This window comes from Eucalyptus grandis, chromosome 1 (assembly GCF_016545825.1).
Source record: "Eucalyptus grandis isolate ANBG69807.140 chromosome 1, ASM1654582v1, whole genome shotgun sequence".
Classification (NCBI taxonomy): Eukaryota; Viridiplantae; Streptophyta; class Magnoliopsida; order Myrtales; family Myrtaceae; genus Eucalyptus; species Eucalyptus grandis.
The window spans coordinates 32922557-32941090 of record NC_052612.1 but is presented as its reverse complement, the minus strand read 5'-3'; the positions used below and the strand labels follow the sequence as shown (position 1 = coordinate 32941090).

At 42.3% G+C, this 18534-nt stretch overlaps 3 protein-coding genes across 3 annotated transcripts; 2 read left to right on the top strand and 1 right to left on the bottom strand.

Moving 5' to 3' along the window:
* The first annotated feature begins 1553 nt into the window (after positions 1 to 1553).
* Positions 1554 to 6938, top strand: LOC104437702 (PP2A regulatory subunit TAP46). The gene is made up of 9 exons (XM_010050700.3): positions 1554 to 1857; positions 1982 to 2104; positions 2508 to 2594; positions 2740 to 2844; positions 4450 to 4611; positions 5121 to 5156; positions 5281 to 5352; positions 6005 to 6285; positions 6462 to 6938. The coding sequence occupies exons 1-9, from the start codon at positions 1762 to 1764 to the stop codon at positions 6709 to 6711; spliced, it is 1212 nt and encodes a 403-aa protein (XP_010049002.2). The 5' UTR covers positions 1554 to 1761; the 3' UTR covers positions 6712 to 6938.
* A 510-nt stretch (positions 6939 to 7448) lies between these two features.
* On the bottom strand, positions 7449 to 10921 carry LOC104437711 (protein IQ-DOMAIN 1). Its single transcript, XM_010050712.2, has 5 exons — positions 10691 to 10921; positions 10248 to 10337; positions 9122 to 9415; positions 8482 to 8886; positions 7449 to 8352 (listed from the first exon to the last, which is right to left on the bottom strand). The coding sequence occupies exons 2-5, from the start codon at positions 10332 to 10334 to the stop codon at positions 7702 to 7704; spliced, it is 1437 nt and encodes a 478-aa protein (XP_010049014.1). The 5' UTR covers positions 10335 to 10337; positions 10691 to 10921; the 3' UTR covers positions 7449 to 7701.
* A 3193-nt stretch (positions 10922 to 14114) lies between these two features.
* Positions 14115 to 17608, top strand: LOC104437722 (E3 ubiquitin-protein ligase SINAT5). Its single transcript, XM_010050731.3, has 3 exons — positions 14115 to 14774; positions 16176 to 16562; positions 17009 to 17608. Exons 1-3 carry the CDS (start codon positions 14493 to 14495, stop codon positions 17369 to 17371), a joined length of 1032 nt encoding a protein of 343 aa, XP_010049033.1. The 5' UTR covers positions 14115 to 14492; the 3' UTR covers positions 17372 to 17608.
* The last annotated feature ends 926 nt before the right edge of the window (positions 17609 to 18534 follow it).

Below are 18534 nucleotides of genomic sequence, written 5' to 3'. Positions count from 1 at the left end.
GTGAAAACCACCACCCACGCACCCGAGTAAGTCGCCAAATGATCCGTCGGCCTCCCCGCAACTTGCGTTGCAGGGCCAACTCCAGACCTCCTATGTGGAAGTCTGGAGCCTACCCAACGGAGCCACCGCAGCGGGTGGTAATAAATGTGAGGAATTGATCTCTTTTTTATTGAGAATTGATTGGTCCCGAGTTAACCTAGAACCAGAATTTTTCTTGAGAATTGATTCGTCAATTACCCTAAAATCAGACCAAATTCATAGGGTTGGTCTAGTCCTAGACTTAACAAGATTGGTTATTGATCCCAAAAATTAAGGACCAATACTGTGTGGTTAGTCCTGAGTCATGTGCTGGATCGGTCTAACTTGAACCATACTCGCCTTTAATTGAAAGTATAGGACTTACGCTGCTTGCAATATTCACCTTACCGCCATAGAGTCCCGTTGATTAGATGAGCTTGTGATGGAATGATTTGTGTTCACCAAAGAGACTATAACTATGATATTCAAAGATCGATTTTTTTTTCCTGAACAAATTGGAATAATTTTATTGTCAATAAACTTAAGACCAGATGGAAAGAATTCCAGAGTTTGCAGAACACGCACTTCAGGCACTGCAAAAATCACCGTTAATTTATAGAGAACCCAGACATCATGGCCACACTTTAACAAATCTCGATCCTCAACTTAGTTTGATAATGAAAAATATGTAAGAATCCTACGGTACAAAAGAGCCCTATTTCAACAATAGAACATAATTTCATAAATGCTGAAGATTGTTATCTAAAATTTGAAATTCACCAAATTTCCAAGACGAAACTTCCAAAGACAATTAAACAAAGGCCAGTTGAATTCAAAAACCGTCCCAAGCTCGAGAGGGAATATGAAGAATCTGCAGTCAACTGCACAACATGTGAAGTTACACATTAACAATATTCATTAATTTGGAAATTGTAGCAAGGCTTTAACTTCCTATTCTAGATAGAGAGAAGGAGAGATATACTGACTTAATATTGACGAGTAATGATAAAAGCTCAAGCCTTAGCGAGTATTTTATATTTTTTCTATTCAGAGAAGATGATTTTTTTCAAAAAAAAATATTTACAGAGTTTGAAAGATATAATAAAAGAAAATAGAAGTTTACTCTTTTGAATGCATGGCAAAATGAAGAAATTTTGTGCATATCTCATTCGATTAGCTTGAAAAAGACTAACGTGACACTTTTGTCAAATCGTATGTGACACTCAAGAAATAGGTAAATATTTTCCTCATTGCAAGGAATTTTAGAGCCTCTCTTTTATTCGTGTGTCAAAAATTTTCATGCCTTTTTTAAAGCAACAATTTAAGAAATTTTCGAAGACTTTTAACAGAGACTCCAATTAATATATATGGAACGCGAAAATAAATAAAAAAAAAAAAAAAAGAGTCCTCTCCACCGACTCTTGACTTTGATCTGGGCCTAGGCCCAATAACGACGAAACTTCTAAGCCCACCCAGAACTTTCTCATCGCTTCTCCTGATTTAATCTAAATTTATTCATTTTCTAAAAACCCGTTTTCTATCTCTCTCCTGTTTTCCAACTCCCTCTAATTTCCATCGCCCTCTGATTTTCTCTGCAAGCAAAACTCCATTTCGATTTCCATCCAAATCCCTGCAGGAAATCAACAGGAATCTGCGAAAACTGAATTCCAAGTTCTTTCTCGCCTTCGTTCGGGCAGAGAACCAATCGAGAGAGAGAGGGCGTAGGTTTTCGAATCGTTCGCCATGGGGGAATTGAACATGGAGGACATGCCGTTGCCGTCTCTGTTCGAGCAGTCCCGCAAGATTCACCTCGCCGCCACGGAGTCCGCCGTCGATCAGGTGAGCGGAGTCATCTCCGGCGCGACGATTTCTTTCTTTTTTTTCTTTCTTTTTTGGCGTATTTCGTTTTCGCGATCTCTTTTTTTTCTTCTGAAGAATGCGGTGACGACGTTGATTTGTTTAGGATACCGTGAGAAGAGGAATCGAAGGTTTGGGGAAGTGCGAGAACATGATAAGTACGCTGGGATTGTTCTCGGCCAACGAGACTAAGGAGGATATCAGCACTTCGAATCTCAAGTACATTTTGGTGAGCAATTTGCCTTTCTCAGCTTTTTATTTTATTTTATTTTGTTTTATTTTTGCTGTTTGTTTTCGTGGAGGAATGATGCCTTTACAGAAGTAATGGTGCTACTGGTGATCTTGATCGACAATTTTTATCCTAAATCTTGCTAAAAAGAAGTAAACTTGACATTTCATTTACGAATTACCGCATAAGCATGTATGGAGCTGGCGATGAATAGGGGATATTCACATTTTGTTAGAGACAAGCACCAATTTTGCGACTGTGGTCGTCATCTATCATGCTTAGGAGGTGATTATGCATTCATTTGCGTGCTGAGTTATCGCAGGGGGCGGCGGCCGCGGTGCTGTTGTTTTGGGCTGCGAGTAGAAATGTTTGAGTGAGATTTTCCTTGTTTTCTTCTTTGCAGGTCCCTTTTTATCTGGCTGAATTGATGGAAAAGGTTTCTGCTGATGATAGGATACCCATTCTTAAAGCTTCTCAGGAAAAACTAAAGGTTTGGTTCTGTGGTTTTATTTTACTTCTTCGTGGATGAACTTTTGAGATTGGAGACTTTTGCTACGTTTGTTACTTTTTTTCTGGAGTTCTTGCTGGAGCAGTGGTACACAATGAGGATGAACTATGGGTGCCATGATTTGCAGGAATTTATGTCATTTTGTGAAGCGATGGAACTTTTACCCAAGGGAGAGTTAGAGACATCTGTACCCGGAGGTTCGAATCAAATGGTAGATCGAAGAGCTAGAAAGGTACCAATGCATATCTTTTCTCACCCATTATTTTTACTAAGCACTGCTTGGCTTCTCCAAATGGGGGTAAGATTGATTAAAATTTTCAGACATTTGGAGCTGAATAATTTTAGGATACTCCGGATATTTGAAAGTGATAACTATAGTCATAGAGAAGTATGAGGTGTTTTTGGTGTATCATATCTTGACCACTGGATTACTCTGTGCATAAGTGTCAATATGGTTCACAGCAGGATCGACAAGCTTGATTTGGGAGAATTAGTTCTGCATTCTTGTCTTGGTTATATTGTGTTGGGAGTTTGGTTCATTTGGAAGCTTTTCTTTAGTTCATCGTTGTTGCATGCTATGCACAGTAGAAGCTGGGAGTAGTAGGTTTGTTTAATAGTGTACTTGGTCCATCAAACACGAAAGCAATTGGGAGGCAAGGACAATGGTGCTGTTGGTAAAAACCAAATTTGTCTGGATTGAGATCCTAACTTGACGGTTCATTGTTGTTGCACACTATGCACAGTAGCAACTGGGTGTACTTGGTTTGTTTGAGATTGTACTTGGTCCATTGCACATGGAAGCAATTGGTAGGCAAGGATGAATGGTGCTTTTGGTGAAATCAAGTTTGTCAGGATCGGGATTCTAAGTAGGATCTTTTGGAGGATTGGAATCCTAAGTAGGATCTGCTCAGTGATTGTAAGATCCTAGAAAATTATAAATTGAGACCCAATTACATTTTTTGACATTGTATAATCCAATCACATGCCGAATTTTATAAAAAAGAGAGTAAAGCCCAGGTAAGGTCAAGTTCTGAGTTTTGCATTGTCCAATCTCCATACCAACTTAAGTATGAAGAAATCAACATAACAATTTAACCAAATGAATTTAATGCAAACTATTCAGAAAACACCAATGACAGCTATTACCTTTCTATTCAGCTAGAAAAGAGAGAGGAAAAAAGATTCCCAATAATGACTCATCCCTAAATTCCTCATCTTTGGGCTTGTTATCTTCCCATCACATTGTGGTCCTCTTTATTAAAATCATCCTCACCAAAATAGACCTTGTTCAAACTGTTGAATAAAGCAACAATCGATAATTCAATTTCGGAAAAAAATCAGTAATGAATTTTTAATATAAGAAAACAGAGAAAAACTTCAGAGCATGTGTAGATTAGAGCCGCACAGCAAACAGAGAGATAAAAAATTAAAAACCAAAAGAGCGAAGAAAGCCTCAAAATCAGAATGCAGAATCAGAATGCAGCTTCGACAAGCACGGATAGGAGAAGTTCCGAGGTTGAGAAGAGTCAACTAATAAAAAAGTAAAAAGAGTAGAGGAGAAAGCTTCAGAAAAAATGGTTCAATCAGAATGTATGTTGAAGTTTGAAGATTGACAAGCATGTCATGGAGGACGAGTCAGCAGTAGGCGGCAATGTTCAGTCTATACAGAGTCAATCTGAACCAGCTGTAGATCATTGGCCGGATTGTGCTAAGTGATGTATTCCTTAGAAGAAATGGGTCTTGGACTCTTGGGCTAGTAGCAATGCCCAAAATACTGTTTCCTTTGGCTGAAAGAATGAACACTCTCAATAATGAGTACGTCTTTATATTTTGGCAGATAGCACGTTTCAAACGTCAAAAAGCTGCTGAATCAAAGTTGCTTGAAATCAAGGAACGGAAAGAGCGGCGTGGGAGGTCAACCAAAGCAGCTGCCTTATCTACTCCTGTGGAGGCAGGAGAAGAAGAAATGGTCGATGATGACAGCGAGGAAGAGCGTGAGGTTGGTTCTATATGGCATTTAGATTTTTGATTTGTGAGCAAAAGCTAAAGATGCCTAGATGCACTTGCTCAGCATATGTCCTCCACAACTTATTAGTGCATTAGGTAGTTTGCGTTACTGCTTAAGATTACTGTTTCTATGCATATGTTGGTTTGTATTTGAGATAGTAGCTTCTCAAACTATCTTCTAGGAACTCAGGTCACATGACTGCTGAAAGTTTGCCTTATTGCACTTACTTATTTCAATACTTTAAAATAAAAAATGAGGCTAATCATCATGTTGGTTGCCAAATACTCATATTTGAAAGTCCATCACGAATCTCATGGTCAATATTTCCTGATCTTGACATTGCAATTGATGAAGCAAGTAGTTTCTGATATAGATTATCTTTTTTATTTTTTGTTAATGCTGAGATTGGTTAATGAACTTTTGACATCCAATTGCATTTCTTCTTTTACCCTTCCACTGGGGTGATACTTAATTTTTTTATTCTGAATGTTCTATCGCAGGCTTGGCTTACTACAATCTCTCTAGCGATTTGTAAGGTTGGCTTTGTCCAATGGGTCATTAAGACCATTTGGTCATGTTTGGTTATTAGATACTTTGTGTTTGGTTGTTTACTGCCTATGCATTGGTGTGATGAATATACTCTTGCCATTGACATTGCAGGCTTTGGATTTACTAGAAATGCTACAGAAAGAGGAAGAAATGCTTTCTGCTATCAAAGAGAAACAGTCAAAGGTATAGTTTTGGAGATTTTGCTACCTAAAGAATATTTGCACACATTGAAATAATATGCACTGCAGGTGCAGTCCCTAGAAAAATCAGAACTTCCTATTATACGCTAATGGGGCACTGCTATGCTGTTTTATCTAGTAGTTCTTCTGTCTTAATCATAGTTGCCGGATTTTCATGTAGGAAATTTATTTTTTGGGTGTTAAGATTCCCAATCCCATTGTTTTGAGCATATCATGTTACTTCTTGCTAGCATTTATTTTTTATTAGTGGTGAAGAAGACATGCCCCTATCCCTTTTGTTTCCTGGGTTTAGCATGTACTGATTGAACATGCGATGGTTGAGGGCACCACTATGCCCCACTGGTCCTAGTCTCAAGGTTCACCACCTTGATGCAGATTGTTAGTGCTGACACACAGAAGCAAAGGAAAGATTTGCAAAAAATTAAATAAAATAAAATAAATAGAGGGCGATATATTGTTCTTCGTTCATTTGGATCTTCTTCATACATGTTTAAAACTGGGGAGCACACCGAGTTGTATAATTTAGCAAAGGTTTCGAATTTGGACCACAACATTGGTGGCTGTATTTCTCCCAGTTGCAGGCATAATACATTTTGTGCGTTAGATGGATGTAAAGAAGTGGTTTGTATTCACAGGAAGGGGAAAAGGAGTTCTCTCGTGCTATTCTGGATGAGCGCACAAAGACTGCTGAAACTTGGCACCGTAATGCCGCAACTCGTGCACGATATACTAAACCGGCACAACCTATTACATGTGCTACTTTTGCACAAGATGTTTTGGAAGGTAGGGCAAACGTTTCAGATGCTCATGAACATAAACACCAACCCCTGATATTTGGACCTGCGAGCCTTGTAAATGGGAGTCTGACTAGCGAGAGGGATAGAATAGCAGCACAAGTGTTCCAGCCAGGTCACAGGTATGCACCACTCCTGTTATTTATCTTATATTGTTCTTTTATGAAACTATTAGAGGATCCTTGGATGTTGTCTGAGACCTCAAATAATGATACTGCTTTTTGTGTATTTTCCTCCTGCTGGGTACCTACGGGGTGGTGTTCCGTCTGAATTAAATCATGTTGTTTGCATGCATCAGGATGCCAACCATGAGCATAGAGGAAGCTGGCTTGAAGGAGATGCAGATGATGCAGAAGTTTCAAGAGAGAACTGCCAAGTTCATGGAAGAGGCTAATTCCGCGTGGTACAAGGAGAGGAAACAGCCAGGGCCAGTTGAAGATGAGGACGAAGACGACGATGCTGCTCAGGAAAGGGCGAGAGCCTTGGACGACTGGAAAGACGAGAATCCTCGTGGGGCTGGAAATAAGAAACTCACACCTTGCGGGTGAATGTGGGGGGATCCGATCTACGGATCCTCTCTGCTGGTGAAGCATCTCCTGCATGTCTGAACAACACCTTTCCTTTTTAGTTTTGTAAGTTTTGCAGACGAGAGAAACATCTCTGTAAATTATCCAGGTTTCGGGTAAGATATTCTTTGTGCCTTTCCAAGAGTTGTGTTGCTGGGTAGCATGATTTGGTACGAGCTTGTTCCAAAGGTTGTCAAACCTTCAGCTTGTGTTGCATCTTCTCCCTCACGCGAGCTCGCCTGCATGTCCTGCAACGTTTAGCACTGTTTCTCGGTAAATATGGGTTGGATAAAAATTCTTTTTTTTAATTATTTATTTCTCATATGAGTTTTTGAGCAAAAATATAAATTTGATAGTGACACAAAATTTATATTTCCTGAATAGAACTTCATTAGATAAGGACACAATATTTTCCTCTCGGGAAGTGGTGGCGGATAGGCAACCGACAGTCGGCCGATGGTGATCGGTAGTAGGTGGACAATTGGTTAGTATTGAGGACAAGCGTTTTCATTTCTCATTTTCATTTCAAAATATAAAAGTAGAAAATTTTTATTTATTTTTAGTTAAAATCTATTTTTGGACTAAAAATTTATTTTATAAATAGAATATAAAAATTATATTACTAAACATATTTCTATTTTAAATTTGTTCTCGAGAATTGATGAACAATGGTGACTATAAATATAATGGTTGATTATAAATAGAATGGTTATCAGCTGCGTAACACAATCCGTTTGATTTTACAAAACTGCTGTGTAATACAATCCGTTTGATTTTACAAAACCACAACAGACTGATTTTACAAAACTACAACAGACGGAGCGGAAAAGCAAAGACACTGCGTTTTATTTTAACACAAAAGTCCCATAACGTCAACCCATAAACTTTTACATTACCATAAATTTAAAGTCTATGGACAAATAAACAATAATTAGTCATCTCAACACCCAGAGATGCAAGAACACCACAAAATCAACCGAAATCATGTCTCCATGTACGCCCAAGGACGGGTAGAGTCCAGTCATCAGTGCCCATATGCTCCGGACTGTAGCCCGCAAGTCTCCTGGCCTGGCCGTGCGGCGGCCCTCTAACTTTAATCGGGCTTCTCGTTGCTTGGTAGGCCGTCGTCCCTCCGCCAGAGCTCGAGGAGTCGCCGCCCCTTTCGGCGCTCTGCCCTTTCTTAGTCGAAGTGTTCCACTGCGGCCCCAATGGACTCTGCTGCTGCTTACCCGGGCCTTGACTCCTCACCTTGGCCTTGGCAGACTGAGTCGGGGCCATGTAACTCGGGACATTGTTCGAGCTCGACTGGCGTTGATGCCGGGTCGAGTACGGGCTAGTGTCGCTGGATTCCCTACCGAGAAAGCCCAAGTTCATGTTCTCCGGGGCCACCATGTCCATTTCCACCGTCTTTTCAGACAAGTCGTCGGTCACGGTCGTGGCGTTGGTGATGGTGGGAAGCGCCATGTAAGCGTGGTCCGGCACCCCCAATTGCTGGGCGTGGTACGGCTGCGCGGCCATCCAACGCTCGAGCCAGTTCCATCCCCACTGCGCCTTTTCCCTTTCTTTGGCATAAAGTCCTTCGTCGACGTCGCCCGGTTCCGGTTGCATTAGTTGTTGTTGTTGCTGCAGAGAAAAGGACGAAATGAGCCATTGAGGACCACTGAGGACGAAATGAGCCATTGAGGACCACTGAGGAAGTAAAAAATGTAATTGTCTAAGCATAGACATATGAGCTATATGGCCCCTACGAACCTGATAGCTTATGGCATAAGCAAGAGCTCGCTCCTTCTTCATCACACCTTCACTTTTCCTGGAGCTATTCTCCTTGATCTTCTCGGAACTCCGGCGCCTGCTGTCCCAGTTGTCCGCCGACGCCTCGTGGTACTTGCTCTTCGTGACGGGGCTGCTATTGTAAGGTTTGGGGCCTGCCCCCATCGGTGCTCGCCGTTCGCCATCGTCGCCGCCACCATCATCGGTCATGCCGTGGATGGGCTTGTCGTGGGAGAGCTGAAGCCGGGAGGCTCGGACCCTGGCCTGGACTCGGACCAAGGCTTGCATGCACCGCATGGTCATCTGCGCTTGCTTGCGGACGTTGTGGCCTCTCACCAGTGCTTGTAGTCTCACCAACCCCTTCAACGCTCGCAGCGCGCGTCGTGCCTAATTACAACCACACATCGATCGATATTCTAATCAAGATATCTGGGGCGAGAGATCGCGATTGAAGAGCGTAAAACCAAATTAATTTCCCACCAATTCAAGGTTCATACAGATGGATCTAACCTAATACTAGATTAGACCTACAGGATTTTCTGTTCACTAATCATGCTATCAATAATAGTCTACCACTTTAATTACCCGTTTGGGAGAGACAGATGCGTGAAATTAATCTTACTAGGTAGCCTCTATAATAGGACTGAATGAATGTTGCGGCTCGCTCTTCCCTAGAATGCCGTCCGTAACCAGCCAACCTGACCACCTTCGCTGCAGCCTGGGCCGCTGCCACGGCGGCTTCCGCTGCTGCAGCGGTCGCCACCGCCACAGCGATTGCATGATTCCTATCCTCAGTCACAGGGGTCGAAGCCGTGCTTCCGTCGTTGGTGACGTCTGGCGAGCTCTCAGTCGGGAAATGCTCGAGTGAGACCACCTCCGGCGTGTCGTTCCGCCACTTCTCAGTGCCGCCATCTTTCTGCAAAACCGAAAAACCATTGTCACAGACAACTATGTCCATCGGCCGCGACTCAACTAAAGTTCCAAATTACTTCCAAAGGATGCAAGATTGATAGCGGGTCGATGGCGATCTAACGTGAGGAAGCACATGAAAGATGGAAAACGATGATTTTTTTTTTTTTTTTTTTTTTTTTTTTTTGGGATTGCTTTTAGGTGGTGTGACAGCAAAGCTTCATGGCAGGGGGACCATGGGAGGTATCATGCTCCCATGACCTCAAAAGACAGTGTCATGGTAGGTGATATGGTTAAATGCTGCTTCTGCAAGATAGTCATTGATCCGAACCACGAAAGAAAAAAAAAAAAAAGACACCCGACAAAAGAAAAAAAATCTCCCTAGCATCATCGACAATTAAGCAGATCACGGGCTAATCGATTCGATTATTAGATGTTAATATGGTTTATAATTGGGATACATGCCGTTTTAAAAGTTTCTGTTTTAGAGCAAAGGCCTGATTCCGACATCCGAACAGTTTCCTAGTCCGTGAAACTGCCAGGAGATGTAGGATTTCTTGTTTTTGGATTGTTTTGCGGAAGGACTAATCGGCATGAATGCGTTAAAAAAAAACGTTAACTCACGCCACAAGATTGTAAGAGAACGATAGAATTTCCTTCCGCACTGTCGGACTGCCGTGTTGCAGCAGGAGGACGGTTTTCGAAAGCGAAAGCACAACCAGTGACAGTTCAAGCGCGAGAAGGAGATCATATGGTTTTCTAAGCTTTGCTCGCCGACCGCGATGGATGGAAGAAACAGAGCACGTCGAGAGATTTAAACGGAGGAAAATTCGAATTACCCTCTTCGGAGGCAACTCCCTGGGAGAAGGAGAAGATCTGAAGACCTTCTTCACGGACGAGAACCAGCTGCTCCCTTTCTTTCCCATCTCCTGCACCAGAAAAGATCAATTCTCCGTTCCCCGTTATGTTCACGGGACAGTTGCGTCAAAACCATTACTGCATGAACGGAATGCGCGAGAACATCATGCAGAAAAATCCGGTCAAGATCAAGAAGCGTCGCATGAACCCCCGTGACCGAACGAACCCCATCAAAGAAAGAAAATCAGGACCTATTTGCTCTAAGAGCTCAAAAAGAGACGAACTTGCGACGACCCCACCTCTCCAAACTCGACCAAACCGTTCGAGAACTTCTCCGCAAACACGCTAATGCAGATGGGAATTCACACTGCTCCCGTCGATGAAGATTCAAGAGGGGTACGCAAGAAGGCGAGACGATGCGCACCTGAGATCGAGCGGCTCGCTGCGTTCAGGCACGATCTTTGGTCATTTCACGTGCACTTGGACGGTCGTCCCGATCCCGGAAGCGCATGCAGAGCGAGACATGTTCAGCCAGATCTCTAGCGAAGCAGGAAGAGAAGGAGGAAGATGAAGATGAAGGAGGAGGAGGAGGAGGAGGAAGGAAGAACAAGGAAGGTATGTGAGAGCAGTAACTGCCGTCCCGCGCGTTCGCCGTCAGAATTTATCGGGGTCACGAGCGAGCGAGTGCGCGCACACCTGGACGCGATCGAGGGCCCAGGACCAATGGGCGGCCGACGCGTGGCCCCACCGCCTTCCCCTTTGTTTTGGGTGCTTTGAGTCATCTGGAAGAGCAAAATAAGAGGATAAAATTGGAAAAACGAAAGAAGGGAGAAAAATCCGACAGAGGTTGCACTTTGAATGCGGGCACGCAGGTTTGCCTTTCTCGTATGCAATTTGGCACAATTATTCTCTTCACGGTAATTGTTTTTTTTTCTCTCTCTCTCTAGGGTTTATCTTTATTTTAGGAGAAAAGCGGAAGATAGACCATGTTTTTGTCTTTTTAATAACTCTTAAGTGGTAATTAAAATAACAGTCTATCTTTTTATTACCTCTTTTAACTGAAGAGGTAATAAAAAGGAAAAAAAAAACACGGTCTATCTTTGAATAATAGCAATTTTGTTCATTTTTTTTTAATTTCTAGACCCTTTTTTTGGTCAATTTTACTACCTAGACTATGTCAAGTAATTGAGTAGAGAAATTTGCTCCTGTGGTTACTCCCCCATCGCGAGCCCTTTTTGCTTTACGACTTGATCTGATGAAAGGGAGAAAAAAGGGGGGAAAATAAAGATGATCTTTATTTGGAAACTTGTAATTACGAGTGAGCAGGAGGATAATTACATCATTTCTATGTAGATATTGACGCTACCAATTCTGAATTATTAGCATAATATTTCTCATTTCTGGTTTCTAACTTTTCAAGGCCAATCACTTAGACATTAAGGTTCCCTTTATGTTGCAGAAAATGAATATTTGAAAAAAATATTCTAAAAATGATTACTTATATCCCTTACACATATGGATAATTAAAAAATATTTTTTATCGTCCTCGAAAATATTTAGATACAAATTGTTATTGGTAATGAAAATGTTTCTCTTTGACTAGCTATTTTAAGGGATGCCATCTATCATTTAAAAAAATATATATATTTTCTAAATTATTCACTTTTCGCAAGATAAATGTAGCCTAATTTTTTTTCTTTTTTAAGAATAGTGAATCCTCCGAGAGAAAAGAGTGAAGGGATCTCGCAAGGGTATTGAGCGAATTAAGAGACCAGCTAATGTGATCTCGACTTGTGTTGTTTGTTAGATTGAGCATGAGTGGAGTATAAGACATCTTGCTTTCATTAGCCTCGCACGTGTGAAATTCATAAGCATTTTCTGTATTGTGCAATATTAGAGGTAAATGGACCGTTCCAAGTTGTGCCGACAACATATTTGATTAATTCCAAAAATCTACAATTTTCCTAAGTTAATTTTTTTTAAAAATATCTACTCCATTATCTACCTCTAAAAAAAAAAAATTCCCTAATCACCCATCTCATGGAAATCTCTTTTTTATTCTCCCTTTCCGACAGCCCATTTTGAATGCCTTACCACCTTTTTTTTTTCACATTTTCACATGTCATCTTTTAATTTGTTTACCAAAAAAAAAAAAGAGATCTTGAATTCTGGTTGCTGACCTGTGAAGCTTGAATATATCCCCCCATGGTTGCAACCTCCACTGTGTGGTTTGGGTTCTTAAAAGTGTGAAAATGAAGAGATTATAAGCAAGTTAGCTGGTGGTGCAGTTGCTTTCATTTAAAGGGAAAAAAAATAATAATTGAAGCCAAAAAGGAGAGGGAGGGTTATATTCATTAGGAAGGAGAAGAGTCTTAGTTCTGCAACTTACCCATTTTCGATTGGATGGTGAGAGTTGGGTAACACTCACCTCTCATCCGAACCATTTATTTGATTTCGCTCTCTATATGTCATTTGCTCTAAAAGCTCCACAGTTGCAACCATATATATTGGTCTTAGGGTAGCATGTGAATGAAGAGTCCATTTAATTTCTTTCATGTCTATTTCTATTTGAAATTCAAATAGTGAATTGAAGCGATATTAATTCCTTTTGCTTGACACCTTACCCACCTCGAGATAAACCCGGTGGTGAGGGCCTTTCCATACTTTTGACTCGGTAATTGGTGATTGCAAAATTTGATCCCAGGCTTGAGAAACCCAAATTTGAGCGAGGAGGACATGGCGGTGGGTTAATGTAGCGGTCCCCTTTCAAATGGTCGGTTAATTGTGGTCCTGTCCTTAAATTGTAAGTAGAGAAATTTAAAAAAAAATTAATGAGGCGACGCCTCAAGAAGTTCTGAAAAGTTAACGAGACCTTATTTGATATTGTGGGGCGCAGACATTCGCCGCCCATATTAAGGGGAATTAACTCGTGGCGGTCAACCACCTAAAATTGGAAATCTCAACTACTACTCTTAATTTGGCTTGTGATTGGACACTATTTGGCTTGTGATTGGACACTAACACCTTGACCAAGCCCCAAATATTCCAAATCCCTTTGATTTTTTGCCTAGTGCAAAGGATAGAGTCTCACCCATTTTTCTATTTAGAGCCAAAAACCCTATAATTAAATCAAATTCCATCAACATACCATTTTTGTTCGACACAACAACCTTATCCTTGTTATTCAAAAGGCATACACTTTAATGGAGTTAAATGAAATGACGAGCTAGTATTAACGCACTCCACTTACTTTGGGACTTAATTAATAATGTTTAACGGGCTTTTCGAACCCCAGTATGATCCATGCCTTTTGGACAAATTAGCATTTGAATTAGTCGAGATCCTCATCTAAAGAAGTACTTCGATTCTAAAGTAATGACAAGTGGAGATTATTATAAAAAAAAGACCTACGGCTCTAGTTTTTCTTTCTCCTTTCCTATTTTCCACTTATATTACCAAAATAGAAAAAACCATCCTCGTGATCAATAATTATGTCAACGGAATATCTCTAATCATGTAAGCAAGTAGCCAGAAAGTGCTGAGGGGGTGAATTTTTTTTGTACATTAGAAGATGTGGCAATTTCACCTAAGTTAAGGAAATAAAAAAATATAAAAATGACCAAGTGGTCTTCTCTGTCACACTTTTCCGTCTGTCTTGTCACTGTGCCGTCCTCACAACAAATAATGATTATCGAACAAGAAGCGGGCGAAAAAGCGTAGAAGGAAACATAAGGACTGTTGGCCGTCCGATCAGCATCCCCGCTGGCAACATCGACGGCCGTCCACATCCCTCTGTTACCCCACAGGCGCGCACAGAGAGAGAGAGAGAGAGAGAGAGAGAGAGAGAGACGATGTGAAGGAGCCAACGAAGAAAATGAACCTCCTTTCCTCTCGAGCAGAGAGAGAGAGAGAGAGAGAGGGGGGAGAGAGAGAGAGATCGTTTTGGTGCTTTGGCGTCCGTCCGTTGCCTCCTCCTCCTCCTCTTCTCCATCGTTTTCCTGCCTTTTCCCTTCCGCTGGATTTTCCCGGAAAATTCAAACGATTGACAGAGCGAGAAAGGGAGTTGAAGAAGAAGAAGAAGAAGAAGAAGAAGAGGAGGAGCCCAAGAGGAGTGGGTTCGGGTCCTGTTTGAGATTGGTGAAGGGAAGCAAGTGGGTGTGTTTTTCCTGCATTTTGGCGTCGTGGGTGTTGCTCCTTTTGCTCCCTTTCGTTCTTGTCCTTTATGAATGGATTTGGACAACATTGAGTGCGTGTCGATCGCGGATGGCGTGGACGAGAGCGAGATCCACAACCACCACCATCAGCACCACCACCACCTCCACCTCCACCAGCAGAACAACATCCACACGCCGCCGCCGCCGCCGCCGTTCTCGTCGTCGAAGCCCCTCAATGCGAGCCCGCCCCCGAACGGCGTCCTGGGCCCCGCCGCCATCGCCCCGGCCACGAGCGTCCACGAGCTGCTCGAGTGCCCCGTGTGCACCAACTCCATGTACCCGCCCATTCATCAGGTTCGATCACGTAGCTCCCCGATGACCTCGCGCTTTGAACGTATCGCGCTCTTCGTGGTTGATGTCGTTGCGGTGTGTTCTTGGTTCCTAGGGCGATGGTGCTGGTAGACAATGCGATTTAGATGGCGGGTTCGGATTTGTTGGATTGCCAGAGAATCTGCGTTGCTTCGCATTTGTTTCGGAGTAGATCGGGGTGTGATCATGCCAGGCATGGCGATTCGGAGAATTCCCGTTTTTTACTACGAGCAGAAGCAGATCTAGGCCTAAATCATGCGATACTGATTGCAAGTTTAGAACTTGGTTGCTGTGTTGGGCTACAAGATGATGGTGCACGGGGGCTAATTGGTGCCTTTTGGTTTGGCCTTTGTAGGAAGTTTTAGGTCTTCAGAAAGGAATCGCTCAAAATTCTTTTTAGTTAGGCTGCAAGTATAGTCAAATGCCTTGGAGGGAATTGTAGTGGAATAGGTCTCTATATTGAAGTGGCGTCTCGCCGTGTAAGTTGACTGCTCTGAGCTCGTTTTCTTCCCCTTCCAGTGGGACAGACTTAATACATCAACGTTGTCACTTGTGCTGTCTTAATTCAACCTTCCTTTTTAGGCTTTTTGCTTAGTCATCATGGCCTGGATATTGTGTTTCATACCTCCATATCACATGCATCTATAAGAGGCGCAGGAGAGGAGGTCCAATGTTAATTCTTGACTGAGGGCTTAATATGAACATGAGGCTTTGAAGACCTGGACCAAGAAAATAACGTGTTGGGCTCTGGTGGTTTTATCAAGTATGAGTCTATCGTGACTCTCCTAATTTTGAGATTTTACGATTAGATGGTTATAAAAATTCTGAAGGTTTGAAGAGGCATGATTAGATTGGTGATATTACGTCGGCTTGACACATAACTTGTATACTTCTGTATATTCTCCCATTGTAGGGTCATACAATTTTCATTCTTTAAAATTCTAAAGAAACTGAGTACTTGAAAGGCTTCTTTCTCCTAACTTTTCACCATTACGTTAATTTTGTTGATTGGGCCACAAGATATGTCATGAACTTTTGGTCCATGTGTATGGGGAAGTGAACCACTGAAGTTTGCACCAGTCGAGGCTTTTTGTAATGCAAAGGTACCATTGCAAAGTGTTGAGAAGTTTGGCATCAGTTGTAGATTGTGCAATTGCATGAAGAAACTTCACCCAAAGTCAAGCAAACGTACAGAGAAACTTGCTAAATTTTAGTTGTCATTGCCAGGTTCGTTGGTGCATTGGCTGTTTTGATAAAGACTGGGGGGCCATTCCCAGTAACCTATATTTAATGTTAGTGACGCTTTGGTTGTTGGTGTACGTTAGTTGGTTGCATCTCCTAGACTTTGAATTTTGATCTGAGAAACTGGTTTTTTCTTTTTGGCAGTGCCATAATGGACATACTTTGTGCTCGACCTGTAAAACAAGGGTGCATAACCGCTGCCCTACCTGTAGACAAGAGCTCGGTGATATTAGGTGTTTAGCATTGGAGAAGGTGGCTGAGTCACTTGAGCTCCCCTGCAAGTATTATTCTTTGGGATGCCCAGGGATATTTCCATACTACAGCAAACTCAAGCATGAGGCATTGTGCAATTTTAGGCCTTACAACTGCCCATATGCTGGATCAGAGTGTTCTGTTGTTGGTGATATCCCATTTTTGGTCACACATCTGAGGGATGATCACAAGGTGGACATGCACACAGGATCCACCTTTAATCATCGTTATGTAAAATCCAATCCTCGGGAAGTAGAAAATGCTACATGGATGCTAACTGTGAGTTTCTACTTTGCCCTCTGATCTTTTGCTAGAGTTCATTTGTTTGCTAAGCTATACTATCATCCCGTTTTTTATCATTTATGGAGGAGTAGCCTTCTTTTCCAATAACTATGGAGTAAATGACTTGTAGTGTGGTTCTTGCCTAGTTGGTAAAGGTTTGGTTTTGTTGTCAGTGTGGTTCTGCATAGTTGTGAAAGCTATTGTTTTAGAACAACTCTCCTCACGTGTTGTGAATATGGTGGTATGGCAAGCTTATTTGCATCTTTATCTGAAGAATGTTGTTGAAACCAGCGAGTACATTGCACATTTGTTGAATAGATGATTGCCTGGGTATTCATTGTCCTGTGGACTTTGCATAATTTCTCCGTAGTGTTGGAATTTTTAGCTCGAGGATGTACATTACATTGCTATTTATCTGATCAAGAATCTGTATCTTTTGTCAGGTATTTCATTGTTTTGGTCAATACTTCTGCCTCCATTTTGAGGCCTTCCAGCTTGGCATGGCCCCTGTTTACATGGCGTTTCTCCGTTTCATGGGTGACGAGACCGAGGCCCGGAATTACAGCTACAGCCTGGAGGTTGGAGCGAATGGCCGGAAACTCATATGGGAGGGGACCCCACGAAGCATTCGCGATAGCCACCGGAAGGTCAGGGATAGTCATGACGGCCTTATAATCCAACGGAACATGGCGCTGTTCTTCTCGGGTGGGGATAGGAAGGAGCTGAAGCTACGGGTGACGGGGCGAATATGGAAGGAGCAACAAAACCCAGAGACTGGAGTTTGCATACCGAATTTGTGTAGCTAAGACCGAAAGTGATTTTCAATGCAATTTTCCGAATTAGAGTATTTGGGAAAACTGCAGCCCCTGTTGTACCTGTGAAAAAATTTCTGCTTGTTGTGATGATTATTGAAGTTTTGAGAAGTCTCTTGAGCTCTCTCCTGGTGTTAAATGGATGATAAGCATCTCGATCATCATTATGTGAATAATAACATTAGGCCCTAGAGCTGTACACCACATATTGCAAATTGGAGTCCTCAGGAATTCTCACTTCTCTTGGGGTGTTTGGTTGGGCATTCCCAAGGGGCTTTGGGCCCCCAAAGCCCCTTGGGAGAAATTTTGGGTGTTTGGTATGTGTTTTTGAATGCTCCTTTGTCCAATACCAGCATCCCCAAGGCTGAAAGCCCAATGCTGGGGTAGGGCTGCTTTGAGCATTGAGCATTTCGGAGATGCGATTTTACTGTTTACCGAGTCACTGTTCATCGTCTCCTCCGCCGTTCGCCTTCTTCTTCGCCGTTCATCTTCTTCTTTGCGGTTGGCGGCACTCAACCGCAAGTGGCCAGATCTAGCCGCCGGAAGCCTCGCCCGAGGTCGCACAACCTCGCCCGAGGTCGAGTGACCTCGGCCCGGTGTCACCCTGGTCTCGCGCAAGCCAAGCGACCGAGTGAGGCCGATCAAGCCGTTTAGATGGCCTGGCTGAATTTGATTTCGAGACTTTAAAAAAATAAAAAAAATAACAAAAAGCTAATTACAAATGTGAATTTTGCCAAACGTGTTTATGCTAAGTTGCATTTTAATGCTATAATTTACTAAATTGTCTAACATTTCCGAAATCTCATTTACCTTAAAGATATTTGCAGATTCTCCCAAATGATTTCCCAAAATCGAACCAAACGCCCGAGCTCTATTTGATTTGTTGGCTTAAGGCTTGTAGGTTTTTTTGCTTGTCGATACAAATATTTATCGAGACGGTTGGTAGGACTTCGCGAGTTAGCCGAGTTAACAAAGTGGCGTGAACTCCGCGCTTCAAAATGGCTGAGGTCTCACATTCAAATTTCGCTTCATCTCCTCTGGTTTTGGCCCACGAGTTCTTCATTCTTCAGGTCTAGCGACAGAGGACCCACTTCGACGGCTTAGGAGTCAAATCCAAGGATACGACGGACGGGACCCGGAAAATCTCCATCGAGCTA